General features: G+C 43.2%; 1 protein-coding gene across 2 annotated transcripts in view; it reads right to left on the bottom strand.

Annotated features, from left to right (window-relative positions):
• The window catches only part of LOC119653214, a 157,916-nt gene that overhangs the window by 85,569 nt on the left and 45,736 nt on the right, over nt 1-26,611 (bottom strand). For both annotated transcript variants that reach the window (XR_005249657.1, XM_038057784.1), the window contains exon 2: nt 9,717-9,764. Coding sequence is in view for 1 of the 2 variants with exons in the window: in XM_038057784.1 (XP_037913712.1) it covers nt 9,717-9,764 (48 nt within the window). In the remaining variant the exon portion in view is untranslated. The remainder of the gene's footprint in view (nt 1-9,716; nt 9,765-26,611) is intronic.

Raw genomic sequence — 26,611 nt, 5'->3', positions numbered from 1 at the left:
AAGCAGTGTTCTGCAGGATAGACTGACGCGGAATATAGCTTCCCTGAGGCCAACCTATCTCTCTCTGAGGATGAGCTGTCTCTCCTCTAGGGCGATGTGCGGCTTTTCAGGGGCTAAGCTTCTACCGAGACCGTTAATGATTGGTGGTAAGCACACCCTGTACGAGGTGACCCTACTATTAACAAACCGCGATGGATCTAGACTGGGAAGTCGAAAAACACCTCCCCAATCCAGGGTGTCATGCAAACCGTGCCCAGTGAATAGCTTGCAGTCGGGGATAACTGACTGTATTCGAGCGGAGCCACACTGATACCTGGTCGCCTCAGTCTTATCGTGCTACAGGGGCTACAGACCCCGCCCCCCATACTCGTGGGAATCAAATGGGTACCAGAGTGTGAGAAGAGGGCGTTACCATTTCCATTACCAACGCCCATCACGAAGTCTGAGGAAGTAGCGACAAGAATCGAATTTATTCTTAGCAATAAATTAGAAATATATGTATAACTTGGAGAACATTCTAACATTTGTGACCAGCACTACACAGGAGGTACTAGACATAACTTTAGGAAATACTTTAATGAACGCGCTGGTGAGGGATTGGAGGGTGTCGAATGAGCCCTCTATGTCTGATCACAGAATAGTAAGATTCAGCATAAAAAGAATAATAAGGAATCTCAGGAGAACGGATTAGGAATCCTATTCAACGCACTTGAGCAACAACATGGCTCAACTTCAAGGGAGCGGTGTCTTCAGGAGCGAACTGGAACTAGAAACAGTGGTGGAAAACCTCAACACAGTTGTCATTGACTCATATGAGGCGAGTTGTCCGGCTAAGAGTGTTAAGTCATCAAGTAATGTACCATGGTGGAACAGGGACCTGGCCAGAATGAGAACAGAGGTGCGAAATCTCTTCAACCGGGCAAAACAAACCGGGGACTGCACTGGCTGCGTATAGAAACGTGATCAGGGAAGCAAAACGGAACAGCGTCAGAAAATTCAGAGGTCAAATATTCGGGAATTATACTAGACCAAAAATTACTCTGGAAAACACATGTTGGAGAGCCAAGAGGGCTCTAATGTTATGATCGAATGACTTGCAGGTCATAGCAGAAAAAATTGGGGTTGCAGCCCGAAGATACATATATCCAAAGTACCACCGGTAACAACCAGACACACAGTTTTTTGCTGTGGGACTAGTTTAAAGCGTTTTTTTTTTTCGGTTTTGCCTTAACCCACCACACTGCGGATGCATAAGCGAACATCGGCCTAATGATAGCAAGATTTATCCATATTACTAGCTGCGACCTAAGTCCTCAAGTTGAGGCAAAAATTCATCTTCACAGTTGTGTACTTCTACACACCCTTCCGAGATATCGAAGAACAATTAGGACAGCCAAGTCATTCGCATAAGCTTAAACGTGTATTGATAGATTTTGCAGTTCGGATAGTAGTAAATCGATGGCGCACACCCATTGCGTACTCACCTTTAAGAAATGTGTCCTCTATCTTTGAAACCAAAGCATGAAGAGCAGACTCACAGAACATTCCACGCTGTTAAAAGTGTTGGTTTTCATTTAGTGGGTGCTACCTTTGCGCCTTCTCGCGAATGTGATGCTCAACCGGTCTCCCCAGACATTTCACCGAAAATGATATTAAGCTGATTTGTATGAAGTTCTTTTGACGTGGATAGTCATCTTCCCCAGGCTTAGGTATGAAGACTAACTTAACCTTCCGCTAAGAGGTATGCATAGCCCAGAGCGAGGCACTCTCGAAAAATAGTTCTAAAAAGTTGCTCTAAGTGCTCTCTACACTCCTTTAGCATCACTGGATAGATGTTATCCATCGCAGGTGCTTTGAGGTGTTTAATTTTATTGGTAACAGCCACTCCCGCAGTCTCCCAATTCCTCTTGCAACACCTTCGTATTGAAAGTTTTGCAGTAACCACCAATTCTCTTCCTCCCACTCCTGAAACTTATTCTCCCGGGTGGTGTACTTTCAAGAGAGTTTATATGGACTAAACTCTAACGTTTTACGAGTCTCTTATATTCATGCTGTGCAAGCACGATTTAGAAGTCATGTGGTTCATTTCCTGAGTCTGTTTTCGGTTTCACCATGGAACCTTTTTACCGCTACCCTCGGGAAATAGGATAAGTCTCTTTAAATCAATCTAAAAGTGGGCAATTCAGAGTTTCCAATCTTTATTATTTTCCATCGGCAAAGGGGTCTCCGTTTTGTAGCCAAGAAGTTCATTGTATTTTGTCCAACCCGTTTTCCTAGGATTCCTTCTTTGTTTGACAAACTGTTCGCCTGAAAGAGTCAGGCTAAATTGTCTGAGAGTGAGAGTTCATCCAGTACTCGTCAGTCTCTAACCAGCTTTAACAATTTTGAAGTGTAGATTGTTAGGTCAATTAGTTCACTGCTTCTTGGCGCCACGGGGTGCACCCTATGCTCGCAATCATCAGACCAGCTGAAGTGATCAAATAAAATAGCTTCTTTCCTTTAGGATTGCACTTCCACCAATAAATATGCTGACCGTTCGCATCAGAACTTTTAAAAGTTCAAGGCCATTTGATTCTGCATACGCTACCAAATCCTTTAGTTTTTGCGTCGGCAGAGGACACAAAGGATCATAGGATAAATAAACAAAGGAAACTATGACGTTTCTCCTCTTGCCAATAACCTGATGTTGTAAGTCGACCCCAACAAGGTCCTTTTGACATCAGACGCAAGCTCTCGGTTTTGGAGATCTCTCATCGAAGAAGTACATGGTCCCCTTGACTAATCCAATACCCCATTTTTTTTAAGTAAACCCATGGCCTTTTAACTAGAAATATACATATAAGGACAGTCCTGTGACTTTGCGAGTGGATAGAAAGAGGGTTTGGTATGCTGCAGATTAATTTGGCTAATCTCTATATTTGTAGACATAATTGTTTTCTGTGAAAACCACCGCTAGCTGAAAAGGCTCCTACATTCAGTGTGGACTTCCCGAGGCTCACAACTTTCCCCCATCTTCACGAAAAATCTCGCCTTCTGGGGTCCGATTTCTCCAGATATCGCCACACTTAGTGGTGGAACAATCCCTATATCCCCACTCCCAAGAAATGGATACATAATTATTCCATTTAAACAGATCGTAGTGTATATACGTTGAATGTTCATTCTTCCTTTGATAGTTAATTCGATGTGATACTAATATTTCATCTGTTAGGGGGCAGTAAGGATAACTTTGATTTTTAGTAACTTTACCAGTAATATTAGGATTTCCATCAAACTTTCCTTTATGATGTTTCCTATTTATGCTTGTATTCTACCCTCCTCCAGCGGCGTAGGTACAAATTTTGAAGGCCTCACCAGATTCATGTGTTTTCTTGGAAAAATTTGTGGAATGCATGTTGTCAACTTAAATGGAAAGTGATTACTGCGCAGCCAGCCAGAAAGGAAACCCTCATGATGGAAAAAATTGGAAATCCGACTACGGATGACCCGTCTACTACTTAAATCGACCACAAACTGTAAGAAAAAGACTCAACAGAAGGAAATCTAAAATTATAAGAGAGGGAAACAATGGCAATATTATCCCCGTAAAACCCGTCTCCTGCATTATTACTACGAGGAGCAGAAGAAAGGAAAGGTAGTTATGTGGAATGAAACCTAGGAAGGTTCCAATCGAGCGAAGAGGAGGGCCCTGTCCAAGAAGGCGAAGTTCGTTGTGATTAAGGACATGGAAGGGGCTGCACTATGAATGGTGGAAATGTCCGTAGAAAATCGAAGCAAGGAAGCGGGGGGGGGGGGTATTGATGTCAAATACTGGAGGGTAACGCTTGTCAATACCAGGAAAGACAAATCCACATATATAGAGAGTTTAAGATTTGGGCCAGAAGGCCATTGAGGTTTTCAAGGACATTCACCATATGACGCTCCAATTTTTCCTGAAAATATTAAAATCCCACGAAATTGATGTGCATTTTTTTTATTTAGAGGGTGAAGAACAACGACCAGGGATCTGCGCATGGAGGATAATGCGTACATTGGCAGAAAACACGTATGGGATTCACACTACTGACAGATCCTACTTTTTAGTACCTTCACCTATACCTTTAACGAAACAAACAGAAAAGGGAAGCTAGACAAGCTAGAGAGTTTACGCCATAAAATATGGAGGTTGGTCAGATCAACCTGTAACATGTTGAAGCCTTTCTTTTTTTGTTGGCAGCAAGGCCAACGAAGCTACAGGACTTCCCTAATCTATAGTATTTTTGGCGCAAAAGTCATGGGTTCGATTTAAAAAAATCTTTGGTATTGGATCATTTAATAAAACTAGAATCTTTTACAACGCAAGCTCCATAAGACCGAGAGGTTGTGTCCTAATGTCAAAATTAGTGGAAGCAACCATGCAGATACAATTCTTTTGCCAGCATCTAGTTGCGGTCATTGTGCAATACCAAGTTAAGACAGGAAGCGCGATAGTTGCCTTTGTATAATTGCCCAATTTTTGTATCCTCCGTTTGCGTACTAAGGATCTGGCAGCGTTTGTAGAAAGCAGTGGTCTTGAACTCCTTGATAGGTTGTGATAGGGGAGTAACAAATATAATTCTGGAGGAGAAGCTATTTATTGCCTGAAAAGGTGGGATGTGTCAGAAGTGGGATACATAACCTAGCAATCAAAAACTGGCGGGTGTTAAACGAAATCTCACAGTCAGATCACAGTTTGATGTCCCATTGTTCGAGCATAAAGTTTGCCTTAAGGTCAGCTGGGTTTCTTCAGACGGATACAGTACGGGCATGGGATTCTAAACGCTAATTCGAATACCTTCTCCATAGTCGCAATCTTTCTCTCTGTTTCATCTGTTCCCATAATGTTACCGTTCTGAGCGCAAGAAGGTTTAGTCTTGATAGTCTGAGCAAAATTCCTCCAGTCAATTATCCACGGATCTCCAGAAAGATAGGAAACCTCTGCAGCGAAATTCACATTAGAAAATATGTCTTCTCAGTGCCACTGTCAGTTAGTAGGGTAACATCAATGACCTCCTCCTATCCCCGTGACAATTCTGGGAGCTAGGGAAATTCAAGGTTGGTGTATTACTCCACACTGATAAGTTTGTGTTAATAATAAATTCGAAGTGAGATTCCTATTGTTTTCCTGTTGATTATTTCCTGAGGCTGATTGCTCCTGAAGGTGGTAGGTTTCGCGTTATGCTGGTTTTAAAGGTTGAATGTCCTGGTATTTAGCGAAGTATTTGTTCTCCCGTTCTTCCACCTATCTGATTGGAGCTGGCAATCTTGTCGACAGTTTCAGGGAAAGAGTACTATGGCTGGAACTATAAATCTAGTTCGACGACACTAGGATGAAAATCGGTAGTACGTCTGCAGCCTTGTTGTCGGAGCAGCGGTACAGCAGGGCTGCAACCACAGCCACAGCTGTACTGGTTGTTCTGCTCTCGGCTGGATGTGAGTAGCTCGTTATATGGTGATGCGTCTGGCTTCGGCACCTTTTCTTCTTCCATCGTCATCCGTACTTTTTTGAATTTGACCCCAGGGCTTGAGAGAGAGGGTTGTGTCTACCCTAGCTAGTCCGGGCGACATGGTCAGGAGCTATTAAAACTGGAATCAGAGGTGGCAAAAGTATTCAGAGCCTACTTACTACAGACGAAGTTCCAAGCTGTTTCACGGTGTTTAGGAGACCTATTAGCACCTCTTTATTGTGTAATCGAATTGTTGCTTTGACTAGCAGGCGGATTGGCCTTCGTCAGGACTGCATACTTCGCGCCCGCCGAAGATAGATTCCTGCGGCCACCGTGGGAAGATGGCTTCAGGCTTTGCCCAATCGTGCAACGTTAACCTGAAGCATAATCGGACCAGACAGTAATCAAGCAAGTGAGAGATAAATTAGTTTTCTAATGGAATTACAGTCTGGTTGACACATATCAACATTTTTAACCTCTACCCTTGTTCGTAAAATTCAATCCCTCAAATAGGCGACTGTGTTGTTCTTCATATACATACATACATATGTCAAATCGTATATTAAAACAAATTAGTAAGCTTCCCTGATTCCGCTTAGCACCAACAAAGAAAGTATTCTCCTTTTATTCTCACACTTTTCATATAATTTTAGAAATGTAAAATAAAAATAGCCAGAAACTTAAAAGTCCCTTTAACCTGAACACTGAAAATAGATGAGTAAACTCATCGTTGTCGGATTCCGTCTGGTAGAATCTCATTCCTGCCCATTAGATTCACGCGGAAGTTAATGATGGCCATCAATCACGGGAAAGGTTAAACTTGCCATGTGTCAAGGGTCATTTTTTCGAAGTGATTATATGAAATTGCCTTCAATTTATCGTCGTGTTACGTGTATATATCTGGAATTAGAGAGATATCAGGCGAAAAATGAATTCGTTGCAATCATTTGATATTATCTAAGAGGTTTCGTAGATAGGTAATGAATTGTGAGGTTGGAAAATATAAACAAAACATATAGCAAAGTTTATTTAGAAGAGCCGATGGGGGAGAGATCATTTCTATACAAAATCCTAAAAGATATTCATTGAAAGCTTTGGAAATTAACAATGGAATATTTTGAACTTCAGAACGGCTGCCTCACTCTAACATATTTCCAATTTGGTAAACTAATTGATTGTGAAGCCTTATCCAAGAGGAAGACCAAAAAGAAAGCTAAGATACTTATTTTTTCTAACTCACAACGCCTTGTCAAAATGGTTTTACCGTCTTTTGTCTAATTGTTCGTTTGTCTAACTGCCTGTCTATTTTCTTCTTTTTCTTCAGGCTTTGTGCTGTTCCGTAGTGGGGTCGGCTCATCTAGATTGAGTTAGTTATTTTTCTCAGTCATTGGTTTGGTCCGAATGGAGTCAAAAGGTTCTCAAATCTTAATGTCGACTTCGTTGATTTTCGACTCTGACGCGAGTATCCTTTTCACAGGGTCACGTCTCCTATTGTACAGGATCATGATTCGGAGAGTTCGCATAAATTCTTCGATGACTTCGATTATCATCATCATCATCAACGGTGTAACAACCGGTATCCGGTCTAGGTCTTCAGACATTCCGGTTTTGTGCCGAAGTCCACCAATTTGGTTGCCGTAAAGCTGCCTGGCATCCTGACCTACGTAATCGCTCCATCTTAGGCAGGATTTGCGTCGTCTTCTTTTTCTAGCATACACTTTTGGACTGGATCATTCTCATTCATACGGATTAAGTGATCCGGCCACCGCAATCTATTGAGCCGGACGGTCATGGTATCGCTCATAAATTTCGTCGTTATGTAGGCTATGCTAACTGACCCCAAAATTCTTCGGAGGGCAAGAGTTCGTCTTGCTAATAACCCCAGCCTCCAAGGAAATCATGAGGACTGGCAAGATCATAGTCTTATACAGTAAAAGCTTTGACCCTATGGCGTGACGTTTTGAGCGGCACAGTTTTTGTAAGCGAAATAGGCTCTGTTGGCTGCCGACAAACGTGCACGGATTTCATCGCCATAGTTGTCAGTTGTGATTTTCGACCCTAGCTAGGAGAAATTATAAACGGTCTCAAAGTTGTAGTCTCCTATCTTTATTCACCCCGTTTGGCCAGTGTGGTTTGATGTTATTGGTTGGTTGGTTTTGTCTTGCCTTCATTGATGTGTAGGCCCAAGATCTCGCGCCGCCTGCTCGACCTGGATGAAGGCAGTTTGAACGTCTCGGGACGTTCTTGCCATGATGTCAATATCGTAAGCATAGGTCAGTAGTTGAGTGGACTTGAAGAGGATCGTACCCCTCGCATTTACCTCAGCATCACGGATCACTTTTTCCAGGGCCAGGTTAAAGAGTACACTTGATATGCTATCCCCTTGTCTTAGGCCGTTATTGATGTCGAATGGCCTTGAGAGTGATCCTGCAGCTTTTATCTGCCCTCGCATATTGTTGAGCCTAGTCAGTCTTATTAATTTCGTCGGGATACCGAGTTTTCTCATGGCGTGTTCAGTTTTACGCTGGCTATGCTATCCTAGGCTCTAAAGTCCATATTCCAACAGTTTTTCCATCACTGCCGCAGAGAGAAAATCTGATCTGTTCTTGATTTGCCTGGAGTGAAGCCTCTTTGATATGGGCCATTAATATTCTGAGCGTGTGGGGCTATCTGGGCTAGCAAGAAAGCGGAGAATATTTTATAGATGGTACTCAGCTGCCCCGCGTGATATCTCCCTTTTTATATATGGGACAGACAATGCCTCTTTGCTAGTTGCCAGGTATTGAATTTGTCTCACACCTTGAGTATAAGGTAATGAACCGCTGGGTGTAATTGCTCGCATCCATATTTAACCAATTTGGCTGTAATTCCATTGGCCCCTGGTGACTGTTTCTTCTATGCTTGGTGGTGGCAGTATTTGCCGTCGTCTTCTGTTGAGCCTCGCAGTTCATCAGAGTACTCAATCCATCGCTCCAATATGACCATTCTGTCGGAAATTACATTTTTCCCTTTGTCTCGGCAGGATAATCATTGAGATATGTAAGATTTCCTCCTGCTGATTTGTTAGTAAAACTTTAGCGCCTAGTGCGGCTGCTCCCTGTACTTTTCAAGTCCATCGACTTGTTGGTTCTCTCAGACTTCCTTTTTCTGTCTGTTAGTCGCTTCTCTGCTCGACGAAGTTCGTGATAAGTCTCTAATCGCACCCGCATTCTGCGAGAAAGCAGCATTATTCGGTTTGCAACATTCTTACGTTCCGTTGCTAGCTTACATTCATTATCAAACCGTCCGTTCCGACTTTTCTTCCGACTGGGGCTAAATATCTCCAGGACATCTGTTAGCTGTGGTTATTGTGGCCACTGTAATATACGGTGTAGCGACTCTTCTTCAGCAAACCGGTCCCTGGTCAACGCATCTCCTGCAACGCTGTTATATCAGCCCAATATTGGGACAGGGTATCGGATAGCTGCTTGGCAGCTCCATTTCTGTACAGGGAGTGCACGTGCCATGAGAAAATGTGCAAATTGTTATTCCATTGTCGTCGCCGGGTTCGTCCTTGTATAGTCAATGCAGTCCGAGGCTCCTTTTGTGGCTTCGTAATGGGCTGGTTTTCGTCTGGGGTTGTCAACCCTACCCTACCCAATTTTTCAGCGCAGTCTGCGGGAGGAAGCATTCGATATTACAGGTGGTGGATTAATTCTACTCGATGGCTCGCTTGAATCATTGCTAAACGAATTATGGATAATTGAGTGAGTTATGCTGAATTGTGGCGCCATTGGAGGTATCTCCGGCAAATTTGCTGCACCTAGAGATAGATGCATGCTTTATCATGCAAAATAATACAAAACTAATTTGTAGCTAAGTACAAATAAATAAGTGGTCTACCAAAATATCCTTACAACAAAGCTTCTCACACCTGAACCACATAGCTTCCGGTTTTCAACTCGTTTTGCAAATAAATTTGTTGCAACCAAAAGCATGGGTGGAAGATAAAGTTTGGATAATTTGAATTGCAATGAAGATGAAATTCAGTGCCTGAAACAACGACTGATTCTGACAGTTTTCTGAATATTTTTTAAGGAGGATAACAAGTCTAACTGCTTGAAAATTGTCCAGGACTGTATTAAAAATTTACATAGAAAAGGAGTGAATAGAAGTGAAATGTGTCCTTGGGTCCCATTAAATGGGTCATTGTCTGTTGTTGAAAAACGCTAAAATGTTCAAGAAAATGAAGAAATAAAAAAGTTCACTCACTTTTATATCGTAGCAGATATCCTCCTTTAATTTGTTTCCCAACTGGACCTGGAAAGAAAAAAAAACACGAATCAATTAGAGAAAACCCACAGTCGTAAGAAACAGTTTAAAACAGTTTAGAACAATTTAACCGCTACTACTGTGGCCGTTACCCTCAAAAGCAAGGACTTGTGCAAATTATTTCAGCCCTTTTGTTCAGCACCCACTTCCACTCTCCCTTTCTTCGCCTCCTCGCCACAAGCACAAACATTTCTGATTGTTCTCAAAAGTTTTCCATACCATAATGACTTTAACAATTTTAATCGAAAAACGCAACCGGGAGAGGGTGAAAGATGGTGCTACGTCTGTGGACCTGAAAACTGCTGACTTGTTGCATTCAAGTGTTGGTTTTGTTTTCTGTTGTATGTTTATACCAGAAATTGTTATATTCGTAACACTTGAAAATTAATGGATACCATTGTGCTGAAGTATGTATGTTTGTGTTCCTGATGCAGTTGTGAGGCACGAGGGATTCATAGCTCATTAAAGGCGTTATAATTGTATTTCAAACAATGGAACCGGCAAGTTCACATATTCGTAATTAGAAATGTTCCTTTGTTCCATTTGAGAAAGCAACCTCGACATAATTCAGTGAAATCTTTTTGCTAAGAACTGGTCATCGTCCAGAAAACTCCTTTACATTTCGCTATTAAACGAGGGTATTAACCCTAGACAGTTTTGGCGTAGGGGCAGTTAATGAGGCAGGAATCTATCATCATAGGGCGAAAACCTCTGTGAACGCATTGGGAGAAGCTACATTGGCAAATTACGGCGAGTACCAGCGGAAGCAGTCCAGAAGTTATTGGCGGCCGGAAAAGTTCGAATTGGATGAGTTGTCTGCCGTTTACTAGAAAAAACTTCAATAAAGAGCTGCTTTAAATGCCTCATGTTTGGGCACTTCGCATTCATCGATCTGACCGATGCAGAAGGTGTGGGGAGAAGGGCCATATTTCCAGGGAGTGCAACAGGGACCAAATGCCTCCTGTGCGAAGTAAAAACGGGACGGCATATTGCTGGAAATAGTAAATGTTCGAAATTTAGGAAGGCAACTGCAATGAGAAAATGAGGTTTTTTCATATAAGCCTCAATCAATGTAGGATTTCAGGATTTATTTGAGCAGCCCACGTTCGAATCTGAGATGGAAGTCGCCACTAAACTGTATAGAAACCGTCACGGTGGCATATGATTCACAGATTCGACTGGTGGAGCGGTGATATAGGCTTGCGGTCAACAGGTCATACAATGTACTGCCAATTAGGCAGCTGGTGGCTTTGTGTGGGCAAAAATAAGTGGTGCTATTGTATACAGCTGCTACGTCCCACCAATAATGACACTGTCTGAATTTGAGGAAATGCTTTATAATCTTGTTCTCGACGCAACGGGACGAAATCCAAAGGTGCTTGCTGGTGATTTCAATGCTTGGGCCCTAGAGTGGGGTATCAGAGAATGAAACGCAAAGGGGCGCAGTTTATTAGAAACTTTTGGGCAGATGGGCATAGTTTTGGTTGCTGTAAACACTTTTCAGAAAGGGGGGTTAGGTTCGGTTGTAGATCTGATCTTTGTCAGCCTTGCGCTGGCGTATGGTATGCCCTGGTGGGTCATCGAACGCTACACCCACAGGATCATCAGGCAATCTTTTTTGAGGTGTGTGTCGAGCCACAAGGCAAAGGCCACCATACCCGCAGCCGTGCGTCAGCGAACGCTACACCCACAGCGATCACCAGGCAATCTTTTTTGAAGTATGTGTCGAGCTACTGGGCAAAGGCCCATCATGCCCGCAATCGAGAAAAATTTCAGGCTGCTCTGCAAAAGCTTTGGACGAGCAGACCTTCATAGAGCTGTGACTAGATAAACCTGATAAAGAAGGTGCCCTTACGGAAAGAGCCGTCCATGTGGCCCAATGCATCCCCAAGTTTGTGACGCGCCCATGCCTAAGAAGTGCTCATTCCTCAGTGGAAGACCAAACTACAGGTGGAATGGTGAACTCGCCAGCCTTCAATCGAGAAGCCAGAAGAACGATTCAGAGTGCGGTTGGCAGTCCGCAAAACCCTCAAGCTCGCCTTCCAGCGAAGCAAGAGGAAATGCTTAAAAGAGGAGGTCTGCTCAGAAGCAGACGTAAACCCGTAGAGCAGTGTTTATAGATTTGTGATGGAACGATTCAGAGGCAGTTCATCTCCGCAGATCACGTGCCCTTCCTTTTTGTTAAAAATCATCCAGGGGTTATTCCCTCAACAAGGGGAGGGCTCCGACACATTCCAGCCACCTCTAAATGTGACGGTAATTCCGCCAGTCACTAGAGACGAGCTGCTGAATATCTGCGGTAGAATAGGAGACAACAAAGCGCCAGGCCTGGACGGGGTACCGAATAAGGCCCTTAAGCTTGCCCTGAAATCTAGACCGGACATGTTCGCTGAGTTGTTCGGAGCGTGCATGTCCGAGGGGATATTTCCAGCGGGATGGAAGCGGCAGAAGTTGGTACTTTTTCCTAAGCTTGGTAAACCTTCAGGTGAACGATCCTCATACAGATCCATATGTCTTTTGGACATTGTGGGTAAATGTTAGAGCGGGTAATTACTGATTACTCCCGGTTGTTGAGAGCCAAGGCGGCCCTTCAGATCGGTAGTATGGGTCCCTTAAAGCCAGATCAACCATTGATGCCATAAAATTGGCTATTGGCTTATCCGAAGATGTATTTCATGGAAAGGGTGGTACCAGCAAATATTGCGTAGTAGTAACCATGGACGTGAAAAATGTATACAATTCTGCCACATGGAAACTAATACGCAAATCCCTAGAGAGGGTTGCTATTCCCGCCTATCTCGCTGCTATCCTTGATAGTTATTTACCTGAAAGGAGGCTTTGGTATGACACCGATAATGAACCCAGGGGTACGTTGTTTCCACGGGTGTCCCGCAGGGCTCCGTATTGGGCCCACTACTGTGGAACATCATGTACTTAATCTTTCCCTCCAGTGGGAAGTCACGGTGATGGGTTACGCTGACGACATAGCGCTGGCTGCTGTCGGAAAGCATCTCGAAGATGCTGAGTTAATCACAGGTGAAGCAATCAGTGCTGTTAAAAATTGGCTAGAGAGCTCTGGTCTGATATTTGTGCGAGGAAAAACAGAAGCAGTCCTCATCTTTAAGCGCCGCAGGAGAAATTACGCCCTATGTTAGAATCGGAAACTTCCAAGCCGACCATCATATACTTGGGCGTGGTGATAGACAGGAAGCTCAGTTATAGGCAACACGTGTTGCAACAATTATAGGCATCCACTGCAAGTATGGGCTTGGCGAAGATAATGCTGAACATGGGAGGGCCACGGTACACCTCTAGGTTACTTATAGCCAGGGCCACCTCAATTATGCTCTATGCGTGCCGGTTTGGAGGGAGGCGTTGCGAATATCAGTTAACGCTAACAAACTGAGTTCAATCTACAGGAGGAGGTATGCTCTGCCTTCAGGACTGTCTTAGATGATGCAGCATTCGTCGTCTCTGGAATGATGCCGATTGACATCTTGGCAAGTAAGATGGCGAACATATACAATACGATCCAAATGTCTCCCTCATCGCAGACGAAGAACGCTGAGCGGGAGAGATCCATAAATAGATGGCAAGAGCGGTGGGAACGCTCGGGGAAGAATCGATGGACTCACAGGTTTATTCCTGCCATCAAGGAGTGGTTGGAGAGACGTCACGGCGGGGTTAATTATAACATAACCCAGTTTCTCACAGGGCACGGAGGATATCGCCAATACCTGAACAGATTTAAATTCTAGACCTCACCCGACTGTCCAAATTGCGATGGATTTTAGTGGGCAAAAATTCCACACGTTGCTGTGATTAGTATCTTTAAAAGATTTCCACCTCCTCAAGAAAAAAAGACAGACAGGTTTTGATTTACACAAAACCTTAAAAAGAATAAATTCGCCATCGCTTGCTTTTTTGAAAAGTTTGGGTGCAAGCCCTAAGCGAGGGGTCCGTGGACCAAGAAAGAGGGAGTAAGTTGCTCCCCATTTGGTCCGGTCCAGCATTAAGTTGATGCGGACCTAGGACCCCATCATTCTCAAAACGAATACTTAAAAAGAAGGCCATGAAGTTCTATATAAAAAAACCGTTTGCGTAATTACTTTTTGTTTGTTAATGTGCACTTAATTTCGCTTCAAAACGTAGCTGTCAGCCATACATACGTAGCTGTTAGCCATGTATAAGTAATGAATTTGATGTTAAGTTTTGAATGCCGGTAATCGTTAACGTTTTTACATCATTGCAATACTTTGAATTTTTCTCAGACTCTTGTGCTTTTCCACCAAATTAGAATTCGAAATTACCCTTCATGTATCATGTGAACAAATGCTTATACGAACATAAAAAATTTCAGGAAACATACATACAAAAAAATTCTAACTTTTCCTGAAAATATTCAGGATGGCGAAAATTTGAAAATCATTATCTGCAGATGGAAGCAAATGGCGCTATTATCCTTCCCCGATTTTCGAACGTGTCACGATTTTGCCTCTCTGCCGTTGTAATTGAAATCCTTGGCACAATGTGCTGTCACGTTATATATCCCTTCGTCCGCTGTTGTTATCCTAGTCATAGGGAGTAGTCTATTGATGTTTATAAACTTACCGACAAGTCACAGTGTACACTATTCGGAACATCCGTATCATCCGTTTTTGCTTATAAAAGGGATCAACTTGAAGGATAGAGTCGGAACCTCACAGAAATGTGGATCCAAGGATGATACGGTAAATAATAATCGTCGCGCATCAGTTGGTACATAAATGGGAGCTTTTCCAGGTGTTGAATGCCCACGTGTTGCTTATGAAAGTGAAAATATTATATTTTTACACGATTTCGGTGTCTTCTTTATGAGTGGGTTTATTGGCTGGATAGACATTCTTGGGATTTATCGTGGAGAATACTCAAATCTCCATTTGGCAAATCTGAGCTTGATTGCTCAAAAGATTTTAGAACTCGAACATGTAAAAGGAAGGACCTATTATCTTTTTTTTGTGGAATTCACAGTTTGTCATAGTAGCAGATAATTTAACCACTCTCCATTTTGATGTTTGAGCACTTACACATGTTTTTGATTACCGTAAGGTCGGGAAACCGGAATATGTCAGCAATAGTGCGATTTTGATCAAATTTGGGGATATCATGCTCCATATTATAGTCTCTATTATTGCAAATTTTTATGCTTCTAGTATAAACGTAAGGGTGGTTCTATTCGATTTCCCCAAAGCATAGTAATATATTATCATTAATTTAATTTGTTTAGATATTGGTATGAAACACAGCGCACAGCATAAATAGAGCTATTAGTCGGCCGGAGGAATTTCCACCCTGCCTCACTGCGCGGATTACCTACCTTATCCTTAAGAAGGGCGCGATGTAGGCCCGCGCAGACACGAGAACGATTACTTGCTTACCAACCCTCTGCAAATGCGTGTCAATGCGAATCTGGAGACCGACAACATTCTGTCCGAGGAGCAGAAGGGCTGCCAAGTTGGGGGTTACAAAGAGCAACTAATTATCGACCCAGTAGTTGTAGGACAAGCAACAAGAGGCCAAAGAAACCTCTTTTGTCGCTATATCGATTATGCCAAGGCTTTTGATAGCGTAGCGCATACCTGGCTAATCGATTTCCTACATCTGTATCCCATTGATCCGAACCTAATAAAGTTTTTGGTGACAGTTATCGAAGGGTGGCATACCACCTTATCAGTGCGTTCATTTGAGGATGTTAATACCTCACAGCCCATCCGTATATGGAGGGACGTCTTCCAGGCGGATTCGTTGAGTCCGCTTTGGTTTTGCATGGCACTGAACCCTTTTCATGCCTACTGAATGATGCTAGAGGTTATGGTTTTACAATTAAATATGGCCTACGTACTGAGTGCGAACTGACACACTTGATGTACTTAGATGACATCAAGTTGTATGTTAGTACTGACGACCACCTTAGAAGTCGGTTGCGAATAGTGGACGGAGAGCAGTTTGGATTATACAAGTATCGAATCCAAGCCATACGCAAAGTTCATCACGAGTCGCATGCCGGACATATCATTAGTGACTTCCACATCGAAGCTATGACCGAGGCAAACTTCTAGGTATTCTGATAGGAACCCATGCTCGAGTTGGTGATCTGAAGGACGCTCTGCTGTTCGAATTCTTGCTATCGCATTGAAATCGCATCTCTCGGGGAAGAATAAAATAAGCGTATTGAATGTATTCGCTATCCCTTCATTGCATTCGGAATATTGCCCTGGATGAAGACTGATCTGGAAAACGTCCAGCGGCGAATACGAACAACTATGTCCAAATTATGAATACGCCATCCAAACTCTTCCGTAAGTGGATGAACCTGCCTCGTGACATCGGAGGTAGGGACGTGGCTGACATCATCATCGCCAAGTCAACTCGCTGCGCTTATTTTTCCAGCAAAGAGCACTAAGAGCGGATCGATGAATGGAAATCGAAGGCAATGCATGGGAAACACGTGAGTTGTCTTTGGCAGCCATTTGTCGATTTGTCGAACACATGGCTGTATGCTGGAGAGCTCTTTGCTGAGATTGAGGGGTTCATGTGTGCCATTCAGAACGGCGTGGCCGACACCCGAGCTTATAAAAAGCTCATCATGAAAGAACGAGTGGAGAACGACCAGTGCAGAATGTGTGGTTCGACGTTAGAGACGTTGAACCATCTTATCTCTGGCTGTACTGTTATGGCACCGGTGCAATACATGCTGTTTGTAAGGTTATCCATCAAATCCTTGCATACAAGTATGGGCTGACCACGGGAACATGTCCGGTTTACCGATAAGAGCCGCAAGTAGTACTTGATAGCACCGGCAAGTTCTGACTGATCGCCATACTCCATATAACAAGCCTGACGTACTATTAGTGACAAGACGGGTCGCTCCGCGTATATAATTGATGATGCTATCCCCCATAATAGCAACATTGAACGGAAATACGTAGAGAAGAAGGTGAGCCGCCGGCTCGGGATATCAAAGAAATTTGGCGTCTTGAGCGGGTGGTTGTAGTTCCCATATTCCCATAATATTGTCAGCTACAGGTATTGTACCTAAATCCCTCACGGCTTCCCTTGATGTCCTGAGACTTTCGCACAGTCTCGTTCAAACTATGCAGAAGTACACTATTCTGCATACGTGCTCGATGTTGCGGGGGTTTCTCGACGGATTCACCCATTGACCTACAGCTGGCCACTACCACCAGCGCCTCTTTAGTTTTTAAGTAGGTAGGATCGTCCGAGCCTAAATGCTTGGCACTTAATGCTAGTATTAGATAAAATTCGGCATCTGCTTAGATAGTGACAACTCGGAATATAATAATGATAATAATAATCGTTGGCGCAACAATCCATATTGGATCAGGGCCGTGAAGTGTGTTAGAGCACTTCATTCAAAACCGTAACGGTACACTACAGTACACTGTAGGAGGCAATATGGTCAGCATTGTGCTCGCCCGAGATTATTACCCTGATTTGAATCAGGTACTCATTCACAGCTGAGTCGACTAGTGTCCGACGTCAAATTACGATACAAATCCCAGTGCCACCACTGTCCGATTTGAACTGCGACCTGCCGTACGACAGCCTGGTGCTCTCGGAATATAAAAAGATATTAATGTTAATAATAACTTTCCTGAATTAATGCAATATAATTTAAAATTTAATTGAAAAAGTTAGATTTGATTTATTGTATAAGATTTTTTTCGCAAAAATTTTTTCAAAAAAAAAACCTTGAATTGTGGGTTACTTGACGGGAATGAGAGGCGAGCCGCGAAGAGTTGCGAGCTAGACGGACCCCTCATGAATTCCGTATCGAGGAGGACTCAAATCTTGAAAAAAACCAAAGTAAGAATAGTCAACTTTGAAAGAAAAATAGCAAGCTGGCGAAGGGGCCAAATCAAATGTCAATATTGATACCAAAAAACAGAATGCTTACGGAGCAGCTAATGGCTGGGGAGGTGGGCCGCAGCTAGGGAAAAAGTCAAGCTTTCTTTGAATACTTCCCTAGCCAAGGAGGAGTCGAGCTACCTTAAGGGCGAGCCGGTTTTCTTTGGGAATCTGTCCTTACGGAGGACATGGAGAACCATCAAGCTGACCAAGTTGGTTGCGGTAGCGACAAGTGCGGCAATGACAGTCCTGAAGAGAGAAAACTGGGTGAGTTTTTGCGTTATGTATCAAAAAAATTAAAGAGGAAGAGCAAACATGAAGAAAAAACTGAGAACTGATGAAAAGAATACCATTACCTCCGCAGCAGTCCACTTTTAGAATAGGGAGGTCCACAGTTGATGCTTCTGGCAAGTCATGTATGGCGTTCGACGAGCGGAGGCACATAGCCGCCGAACTCGATGGGTGCTGCTCCTCGTAACGCTTGACGTCAGAAACGACTTTAATTCCGTAAGATGGAAAGACATTGTAGGTATACTAGACAATACTTTTCACATGCCGAACTATCCGTTGCGATATTGAGGGACAATCTGAGGAACCGCTTCCTCCTCTATCAAACACTAGAGGGTCAGAGAAGCATGGTGGTCACGTCGGAGGTAGCGCAGGGATCTATCTGGACCTCTGGAATGCTTCCTACGATAGTCTACTTAAAGTCGACATGCCAGAAGAGTCACGCCTGGTCGCTTATCCAGATGATTTCGCTCTGCTTGTTGCTGGACGCAATGTCGAACAGGCGCAAAGCAGACTTGGCATATTGGTGCAACGGGTAAGTGGATGGATGACTGCTGATGGTTTCAACCTTGGACTGGGAAAAACCGAAGTAAATACTTATCCTGACTAAAAAGATTATGCTGACCCTGCATTCCATATAGTTCGGTGAGTCGATAATCGAGTCAAAACTAGCGGTGAAGTACCTTGGGGTGATTATTGACTCAAAGCTGAGCCTATTTGAAAAATCAAAGCATCAGCGAACAAGGCTGCAAATGGAGTTTTGGCTTGGTAAGGAGGTATATCGTAAATGTCGCGCGCAGGTACAGAGACGGGACGGTACAAGCGCAAGAGAAAAGAGCCAACGGAGGTGGTTACTCGTGAAGAACGAAAATGCACCCTAGACGAGTGGCAGCTCTCTTGGCAAAATGAAGCTAGAGCCAGATGGAGCTTGAATCGGAAACATGGTGAGACTGTTTATTTCTTTTCCCAGTTCTTAAGTGGGCACGGAGGTTTTCAGTCCTACCTGCACAAGATCAGAAGGACACAATCTTCGGATTGTGTGTTTTACAATGGAGTTGCCAACGGCCCCGCCATACTTTTTTTCCAGTGGAATGTGAATGTGTGGATTGTCGAGGAGATGCTGACACGTGGAGGCATGTTGTCCATTACGTTGGGGTCCTTCTCGATGGAGGAGCCGGATGGCAGGGGGTTCCTTGAACTGAGAGGTATGGAAAGGGATCCTGCTGCTTTTATCGGGCCTTGCATGTTAATCAGGGTTAAACTAGTCAATCTTACTGGTTTTGTCGAGAAACCGAACTATCTCATCTCATCAACTAATAAAATGTTGGATGTGCTATTCAAATTCCGACAACTTTTTCATAGACTACCGACGGGAGAAAATCTGATTCATTGCTGACTTTCCCTGAGTGAAACCTTTTTGATATAGACCCATGATTATGTGGGCATTTCGGGTTACGCGGCTCTGATAAGGTACTTGTGCTGTTCTACTCCATATTTATTCAGTTCGGTTATAATTCCATCTGCTGGATGGGCCGTTTCTTTCATGCTTGGTTGTACTATTTCGGGAGCTACCAGCTCCCTTCTTCGAACTATGGCTTTGGTAGTTGCAGGTTTTTGTTATTATAACAAAACTATCAGCATCAGAGACGGTAACTATTTTGTCTTTCATTGGCCACTCGTCGGTCGGATCAGACGAGAAAAGGGATATGAACAAAAAAGTAAAATATTCTATTCTATTTCCCGCATTTTTCTTTCAAAGTAATTATGAACCTTGATACTATGTAAAACTGGAAATGCCACTCCAATTTGAAACAGATTTATGGTGTTTATTTTCATTCGTTGGAAAAATTAAATGCAAACGTATAAATATTGAAATGTCGATGGTTGTATCAAAGCAAAACATCCATTACGGGAAAAATCAAAAGAAATCCTTTAACTCACTACGTTCGACCAGATTCGAAGTATAATAATCAAGAAAACTGGGTCATGCCAGTCACTTCTTTGTAAGTTTCCGTTTAGCAATGCAGATGAAGGTCAACTCCAGCTTCGTGCCCATGTTGTTCGCAATGGGTCCAGCCTTCTGTACTACCGAATAATTTACCTCACTGTGATGAGTAATTTCCCGGGGCGCGCACTTGACTGCTCTTATGGTGACCCAATTCAATTATTAATTCAATAAAGGTCAATCGATTTGAACATGGCGTAGTGTGACAAGTAATAAAATCAATCGATGAAATGGTGGAAACAAAGAGTTTCTGAAAGCAAAAGTGGCGACAGAATCCAATGTATGCACGGAGAATGGTAGATGATGGAGCAAATGTGTTTTGATAGGGACTCCCACATAGCTTTATTCGGTGGGAAGTCGGGAATGAGGACTTATGAGATTTCGATCCGTACGGGTATACATAGAGTGGATATATTTTTGTTGATATGCCATGAATGGGATCAGAAGACGAAAATTGAACAAATTCCATTGTGGTTTATAAGAAATGGTTGTATGGATAAATTTTCCCGTTGGAAGAATAATGATGTCCCAAAAGGAAGATGAGTTTTTACCCTTGCAGAACGCAATCATTATAGCAGACTTGCTTATTTGGAGCCAAAATTGGAACAACTGATAGTTCGCAAAGTAGAGGAGAGGTGCAGGAGAAAGCCAGGTTAAAACTCATTTGAATATCAATGGTGTGCCTGATTGAGTCGCATAGAGTTTCCTTCAATGATGGCCATAGTCTGTACGAGGTGACCCTACTATTAACAAAACGATACGGTTCTAGACTGGGGAGTCAAAAAACACCAATCCAGGGTGTCATGCAAATCGTGTCCATTGGATAGCTAGCAGTTGGAGGTCACTGACTGTATTCGAATGGAATACTGGGTGGTACCTGTGTTATCAGAAGGAAGACCTCAAACCAGAAGAGGTCTTCAAGAAGACTCAGAGCACACTTAAGCCATCTTTATTGGAGTCCAGAAATCGGGAAGTAGCTGTGATCAGCCCACATGAGGGGAACGGAGATCGTTAATAACAACTCCTAAAACAGGCACTGCAGGAGAAGTTTCGGGCCTCAACGTCGGCCTTGCTTAATTTAAGGCTATGCCCTCTACTGTGAGGTCCATTATTTAAAGAGCGCATAAAAGGTACTTATTGAGGGTTGTAGCCGGCCTTGCCCATAACTTGAAACCATTTTGGTCCCACACTCGCTATTCCCGCACTCTCATAGAATCCTTCCCTTATTCCATCCTTTTCTGGCTCCATTGCCAACTCCGCACAAAAATCCTACGACCTTTGCTCTTACTTCTGTTCCGTGTTTTCTCCCTCAACCACTCCACTCTCTATGCTTCTTCAAACCGCAGACGCCTTCCTTGGTTGAATTCTCCATTGGTAATCTTGACACCATTGTCGGACCTGGTCCCGATGGGCTTCCTAATCTCTTCCTTCTTAACTGTGAAAAAACACATTTCCCTCCCTCTGTGTATAATCTGCAATGAAAGTCTCGAAGAATGCTACTTTCCCCATCTCTGGAAAGAGGCCCTTATCATCCCTATACTCAAGAGCGGAGACCTTTTTTTACCGTGAACTACCGCACCATTTCTGTTCTCTTGTTTTGTTCCAAACCCTCGAGAGATACGTCAACGACTGGCAAACCACACACTTCGGTCACCTCATTGTCAAAGAGCAGCATGGTTTCGTGAAATATAGATCTACTGCTTCAAACCTTGTGGTCACTACCAACTTCATTGCTAAATGTTTTAATTTACGACAGGATGTGCACGCTGTTTATACCGATTTCTCCAAAGTCTTTGATAACGTTGATCATAATATTCTCCTCTCCAAGCTCTCTCTACTCAACTTTCTTCCCTCAATGAGCTTTTGGCTGTCCTCCTATCTCGTATACCGTTCCTGCAGAGCTTCTTTTTATGGTTTTTCATCAATGACCTCGGCTCTACTCGCACCTGCCCCTGTTGGCTTTAGGCAAACAACCTTAAATTATTTGCCTCTATTCCGCCTCTACTGGACTGTGTTCCCATGCAGTTAAGTCTAGATACTCTGGTCCATTAGTGTTCGGTTAACATGCTGCTGAATGTAAGTAAAGCAAATTCGCTTAACCTCTCCCTAACATTCTTTTCTGACTCTCTTTGTGTACAACCTCTTTCACTACTGACCTCCTTTCGATACCTGGGTGTAATATTCGATGACAAATTTCGATTCAATTCCCACTTCGTTGACATCATCACTCGAGCTTCAAAACTGTCTGGTTATACCCTACTTTGCTCCGCCGACTTTACCTCAATTCAAACCAAGTTAACACTGTTCAACTCCCTTGTCAGAAACATCTTGGAATATTTCTATTTATCCTTGCCTCCTTCCACATCCGCGACTGTCAGGCTCTTGAAGTTTACAACGTAAATTCACCCGGACCGTTTTTTCGAAAACAACCTTGCACGGGTCCGTCACAGCTCCCCAAACTCCATCTCCGTTCCCCAGGGCGACGTCGCATCTTCGTTGATATGTGTACCCTTTTCAAAATCTTTAATCACCTGATGGACTGCTCTGCCAACTCTGATATTATTTTACACACCGCCTCTCGTAATACACGTAGTGCGGAGATTTTTGAAGTACACTTCGCGGACCTCGATATTTACTTTCATTCTCCGAGCCGGAGGCTATGCCGGTTCTACTACGCCCTACAGCTTGGGTCCTTTGATTCTTCGTTAGCTTCAAGTATAAGGTGAGCTACAAAGGAGCGGTGCTATTACGAGTGAACTGGAACTCGAAACAGTGGTGGAAGACCTCAGCAATGTCATTATCGATGGATATGAGGCCAGCGATCCGGATAAAACAGTTAAGTCATCATGGGATGTACCCTGGTGGAATAGGAACCTAGCCAGAATGAGGACAGAGGTCCGAAAACTCTTCACATCTTCAAAAGCAACGCGATCAAGGAAGCAAAGCGGAACGGCTGCAGAGAATTCTGGGAAGGGATCGAATAGACCGCAGAAGTAACCAGGCTATGTAAAGCTGTACCAAAAAACAGGGCAATATCCTACGTCTGCCTCAAGATAGAAGATGGGAAAATTTACCGAGAATGGGGAGGACAGAGTACATCTGCTTCTCCAAACTCATTTCTTGGGATTCTACCCCACAGTAGAAGGCCACACCATTCTACCTGACATGCCAACAACGAATAGAAGGGGAAGAAAGGAAAACTGGATACTAGCAAAAGAAGTATGCTCGGAAGCAAGGGTAAGTCGGTCACCTGGAGTAGATGTCATCTATACTCCAAAGCAGTTTTGAAAGCATCTTAGAGTCTTTTCTAAGCCTAGCCTTGAGATATATACCAAGGGTATGAGGACCGTCAAAAGTGGCCGTTATTTCGAAAGCGAGTAAAACGGGTCCTTTACTCCTTAAATCTTTCAAACCAATCTTCCAGACATTGTTCATACTCAAAACGGTGGAGAAGATCATGGACAATTATAATAGAACTAACGTTCTAATGGGTAATTTCCCACATCAGTGTCAACACCCTTACCGGACAGGACGGTCAACGGATACTGCTCTGTATCAGCTGGTGGATGTATTACGGGATGCCATAGAAACAAAAGAAATAGCACTGTATGCGTTTTTGTATATCGAAGGAGCATTCGATAACACAACGTACACAGAGATACAAGATACCTTGATCCGAGAAGGGGAAACCCATTGGCTTTCTAGATGGACAGAATCTTATAGCGTAGGCCAATATAATACAAGAACCGACAGATATAAATTCTATTGCAATGAAAACTACTCAGTTTGTTTTCCACATGACGGGGTACTACCATCGCTTATGTGGATTATGATCGTGGATGAACTCCTCATTACGCTGACGACATTGTTTTAATCTTTATGAGGATACCCTATGTGCTGGAATCCAAACTGGACTAAGGGTTACTAGTGTCTGGTGCAGGAATCCGAGACTGCGCATTAGTCCAGCCAAAACCACCATAGTACCAGTCACTAGTAAACGTAACCCATAAAGTTATATAGCATGGAGGTGAAACGTGAAACAGAGGTCAAATATTTGGGAATCACACTAGACCAAAAATCACTTTGGAAACGTGTATCGGAGCGTGACTGTGGCATACTGCTTAATCTAGCAACTGATAGATCGCTCAAAGCAGAGGGAACGTGCGTCCGGGTCTTTGTCTCAAGGAAAATATACTCGAACCAACGGATAAGCAAACTGGAATATTCGAGACAGAAATATACGCCATAAGCAGATGTCTTTCGTCTAACCACCCAAGGAACTACAAGGGGCAGAATATTGCTATTCTGACCGACACCCAAGTGACGATCAAAACATAATGACTTGAAAGACTCAACACACTCGGCTTGTACAATGAGGTCTGGATACACGGGGGTTCCAGGCCATATTGGCTTACAATGGAAGGCAATGAAGCAACGGACGAACTGACCAGGAAGAGAGCAGAGACGCTTCTACATGGTCCAGAACTATTCTGTGGAATCGGAAACGGGTTCATGGTTACGACATTGGGCGAACCTAGCAGGGTGGTAGCAGTCCAAGGTGCTCCTAGGGGACTGGAACCCAAACGCACAAAGGACTGTTTAGATCTCACCTAGAAGAACGTCTGGATTATAGTGGGAATATTCCCTGGTCACCAAATAAATCATTACCTGCGGAACTTAGAGATATTTGCGGACACTGCCTGGAAGCTCTGTGCGAAGTGTGTCCAAACCTCCATACACCTTCTGGGACAGTGTCCGGCACTTGTACAAAGTAGGTCGAGGCACCTGGGAGAATACCTAATACCAGATGCGAAGCTGAAATACTTGAAAGTGGAGATATGAGTGTATGGTAGACTTCCTGAAACTCTAAACTAAAATTAAGGAGACAGTTTTCAATTAGTGCCTTCTCATAACAAAATTTTGTGGTAGAACCAATTGAGCTAGAAATCAAAATGTATTAGCTTCAACGTCTTCCAGAAATTTATCTTTATATGTTTATTTTAGAACAAATGTTTGGAAGCGGACGAGAATTCGTTGCCCGATATTTGAACAAAAAGGGCAACCTTGCGCTCTCCTGAAGGATATGTCAAAATTCTCAATGGTAAAATGACAGGGTTTTGAAGTGTCGATTAGGTAATATTTGGCTACAGATTTCAGTGAAATATCCTAGCTCTTCGTGGATGTTTCTCTTTCAACAATATACCAATTTTGCATTAGCTCACAACCGCATCCACTTTATACTTACCACAAAGTTGTTTCATATTCGTTTACTAAGGGAGAACTGTCCTAACAGGCATCAGCTACCCTTCTTACTCTCCATTTCCATAGAACTTTCCTAATTTAATTGAATCGAGTTTTCTATTCAAACTTCATAATGGTGTACTCAAATATGCCAGGATAGTTCGGTGATTTGATGAGAGAAGTAGCATTTATTAATGCCCGTAAAAGTGCTTTGATAACCTCAATCCGCCCAAATTCCACTTAAGGAAAGTATAATCAACAACACGTAGCATGTCTGCAAAATATATTTCCCACTTTGTGGCACATATTGGTAAGTGAATTCTGAATAATCCAACCCAGAAGCGTTAATTGAACTCAATGTATCTCGTCGTACGTGTATTAACTGAAGTGGTGATAAGATTATGAACATATGCGTTGCTTCGAGGTAGTTGCTTCCATTATGAAATATTAATGAATGCTGATGGGTTCTTTATTCTAATTTCCTGGAGGTGTAGGTAATACTGACTTTTATTAACAGCGATGTCCCCACTAACGCCTTTTGCTCTCACAAAAGCAAACAAGTGAAAATCCGGAAGCTCATCGTTTCAGGTACGAAAGATTACATAAAGAATATTTGGGTACATGATGGTTCCATTTATACATTGGTTGTGGAGTATATGCATTGAGTATGTCCCATATTCACTTCAATAGGTTTCTAGCAAAAACGAATGTATGTATATACTATTCTTAACTTAAATTGAGTATGGAAGGTCCTTTGAAGCCTGGACACCGGATAAAGGCAGCTTCCTGATTTATTTTTCAGATTTTTCGGTTGGGTTGTTTCTGAACTCCTTCCTCTTATATCCAATGTCGAAACTAATACCTGATTCGGAAAGTACAAATTGAGACCTTTCATTTGATGACGAACAAGACGAACAAGGAGAAAAAATATTAAACCTCACTTTTGCATGTATTGGGACTCCGCCTTAAGCTCGTCGTAGAAATATGAAGTGCACTGCCTGCATGGCCGCTAACAGTTGGGGCCACTTTGTAAAAATTCGTGTCAGTTGGCACCACCGTATCTCAGAAAAGTCCTTGTAATAATCAGACGGGTAGTAAGATGGACAGACAGACACACAGAAAAACAGAGTGCGGATACGAGAATGCTCGGCGAATGCGTATGAATATACACTTGTACACATTGGGTGGTCTGCGTGCATGGGCATGCTTTTGCGCAGGTCTAGTCAGCGAAGAGGGAAGGCGTAAACTTACGAAGCAGGGTCTGCGAACCCCAGTACCGATGGCTTTTGGGTGTAAGCGTCAAAGCGTATTGACACCAACCGCATCCGATCGTTAGGGGTTAGGAGAGGCTCCTTATGTTCAAGAGCTTAGTCTATTTAGGAGAAACTCTTCC

Source organism: Hermetia illucens, chromosome 3 (genome assembly GCF_905115235.1).
Source record: "Hermetia illucens chromosome 3, iHerIll2.2.curated.20191125, whole genome shotgun sequence".
Taxonomy (NCBI): Eukaryota; Metazoa; Arthropoda; class Insecta; order Diptera; family Stratiomyidae; genus Hermetia; species Hermetia illucens.
The sequence above is the reverse complement of the archived record's forward strand: the minus strand, read 5'-3'. Positions and strand labels throughout refer to the sequence as shown.